Consider the following 1,591-nt stretch of genomic DNA (forward strand, 5'->3'; position numbering starts at 1 on the left):
CTGCACCCTGTTCTGTGCAGCAAATCCCGGCGGCAAACCTGTCCCCATTACACAGCAAAGTCAGGGGTGTTTTGTGCCCCCTGTGAAGGGTTGGTGGCTGCAGGCGTGGACTGCCCCATGTGAAGCTGGACTAGCTGGACCTGTGTTGCTGGTGTGGAGGGATGTGAGCTGGCGGTGATGAATTTCTGAGTGGCTGCAAAGAGCAAGAGTTGCCTGGGCATCGGCTTGTTGCTTAAAAGTTCATGGGCAATGTGGGGTACTCACCTCTGCCTTCCTCTCTGGGCACGTACCTACCATCAAAGCCCCACATGTAAGAAGGATCTTACCTCTTGAGGGCTCCATCTGTCAGCAAGATCTCCTTCCCATTCCTCATCTCCAGTTTCAGGGCTTTACCCTCCCGCTTGCCCTGGCCCTGCCTGCAGGTCCTGCCCCTGGGCTGGGCCTTCTGGGGGGAAGGCAGGTGGGAGCTCCTGGGGCTCCTAGTCCTCCAGCAGTGCAGCAAGTTCTGGTATGCCAGCCGAAAATCCCTGTTGAGCGTCCCGTAGAGGATGGGGTTCAGGGCTGAGTTGGTGTAGCCCAGCCAGAGGACAACAGACATGGGTGTGCCTTTCACCCTGCTGTCTCCCCACATTCCCCGGTACGTGAACACTGTGAAATAGGGGCACCAGCACACAATGAATGCTCCCAACACCACTGCCAGTGTCACTGTGGCTTTGTGCTCTTTCACCATGGGCGGCATGGGGTTGTTGCTGCTGCAGCACCACGTGTGGTTTATCCTTTTGGCTTGCTCCCTTGCTATCTTCAGTATCCGGTAGTAAGTGATGCACATGATGACCAAAGGGATGTAGAAGGTGAGCAAGGCGTCCACTAGCCCGTACACAGGGTTCACCTCCAGCGTGCACTCTTTGTTACAGTTGGGGACTGTGTTCTGGACTGCTGTCCCGTTGGTGTTCCAGCCCAGGTGGATAGGTAGGAAGGAGACCATCAGTGACACGGTCCAAATAACAACCAAACCCACAGCCACTCGGAAGGGAGTCACGAGCTGGCTGTAGCGCAGTGGGGTGGTGACCGCACAGTAGCGGTCCAGGCTGATCATGAAGAGGTTGAGGATGGAAGCCGTGCACAGCATGACATCCAGGCTCGTGTAGATGTTGCACAAAGTGCTGCCGAAGGGCCAGTCTTTGGTGAGTTCGTAGAAGGCAGAGAATGGCAGCACCAGGAGGCCCAGCAGCAGGTCAGTAATGGCCAAGGAGACGATGATGCAGTTTGTCAAGCTGCGGAGCCGGCGGTCAAGGGTTACAGCCAGGCAGACGATGATGTTACCGAAGAGAGTGATCATGATGAGGATGGCGAGGCAGGACCCAACCAGCAGCTGCAGGGAGAAGTCCATCCTTTCTTGAGAGCTTGTATAGTTGTAACATGGATCCATAGTGCAGATGCATGGATGGAGCAGTCCTGCTCTCACCAGCTTCAAAGCTGCTTGGAGTGAGCCTCTACCAGGTAGCCCTAGAGCTTTCCAAAGTGACCTCGGAGAGCAGAGAGTCACTTCACATGTTCAGATATGTATGCTAGGAATTACATGGTTTAGGGA

The 1,591-nt window shown here is 55.3% G+C and overlaps 1 protein-coding gene across 1 annotated transcript; it reads right to left on the reverse strand.

Moving 5' to 3' along the window:
- Positions 1-322: 322 nt before the first annotated feature.
- Positions 323-1,429, reverse strand: HRH2 (histamine receptor H2). Its single transcript, XM_010136882.1, has one exon. It carries the CDS (start codon positions 1,427-1,429, stop codon positions 323-325), a length of 1,107 nt encoding a protein of 368 aa, XP_010135184.1.
- Positions 1,430-1,591: the final 162 nt, after the last annotated feature.

The sequence above is a fragment of the Buceros rhinoceros genome, unplaced genomic scaffold (assembly GCF_000710305.1).
Source record: "Buceros rhinoceros silvestris isolate BGI_N320 unplaced genomic scaffold, ASM71030v1 scaffold21925, whole genome shotgun sequence".
NCBI lineage: Eukaryota > Metazoa > Chordata > Aves > Bucerotiformes > Bucerotidae > Buceros > Buceros rhinoceros.

Bases quoted from the DNA above. Each gene is read 5' to 3' on its own strand.
- HRH2 (XM_010136882.1), bottom strand. From the start codon at position 1,429: ATGGATCCATGTTACAACTATACAAGCTCTCAAGAAAGGATGGACTTC.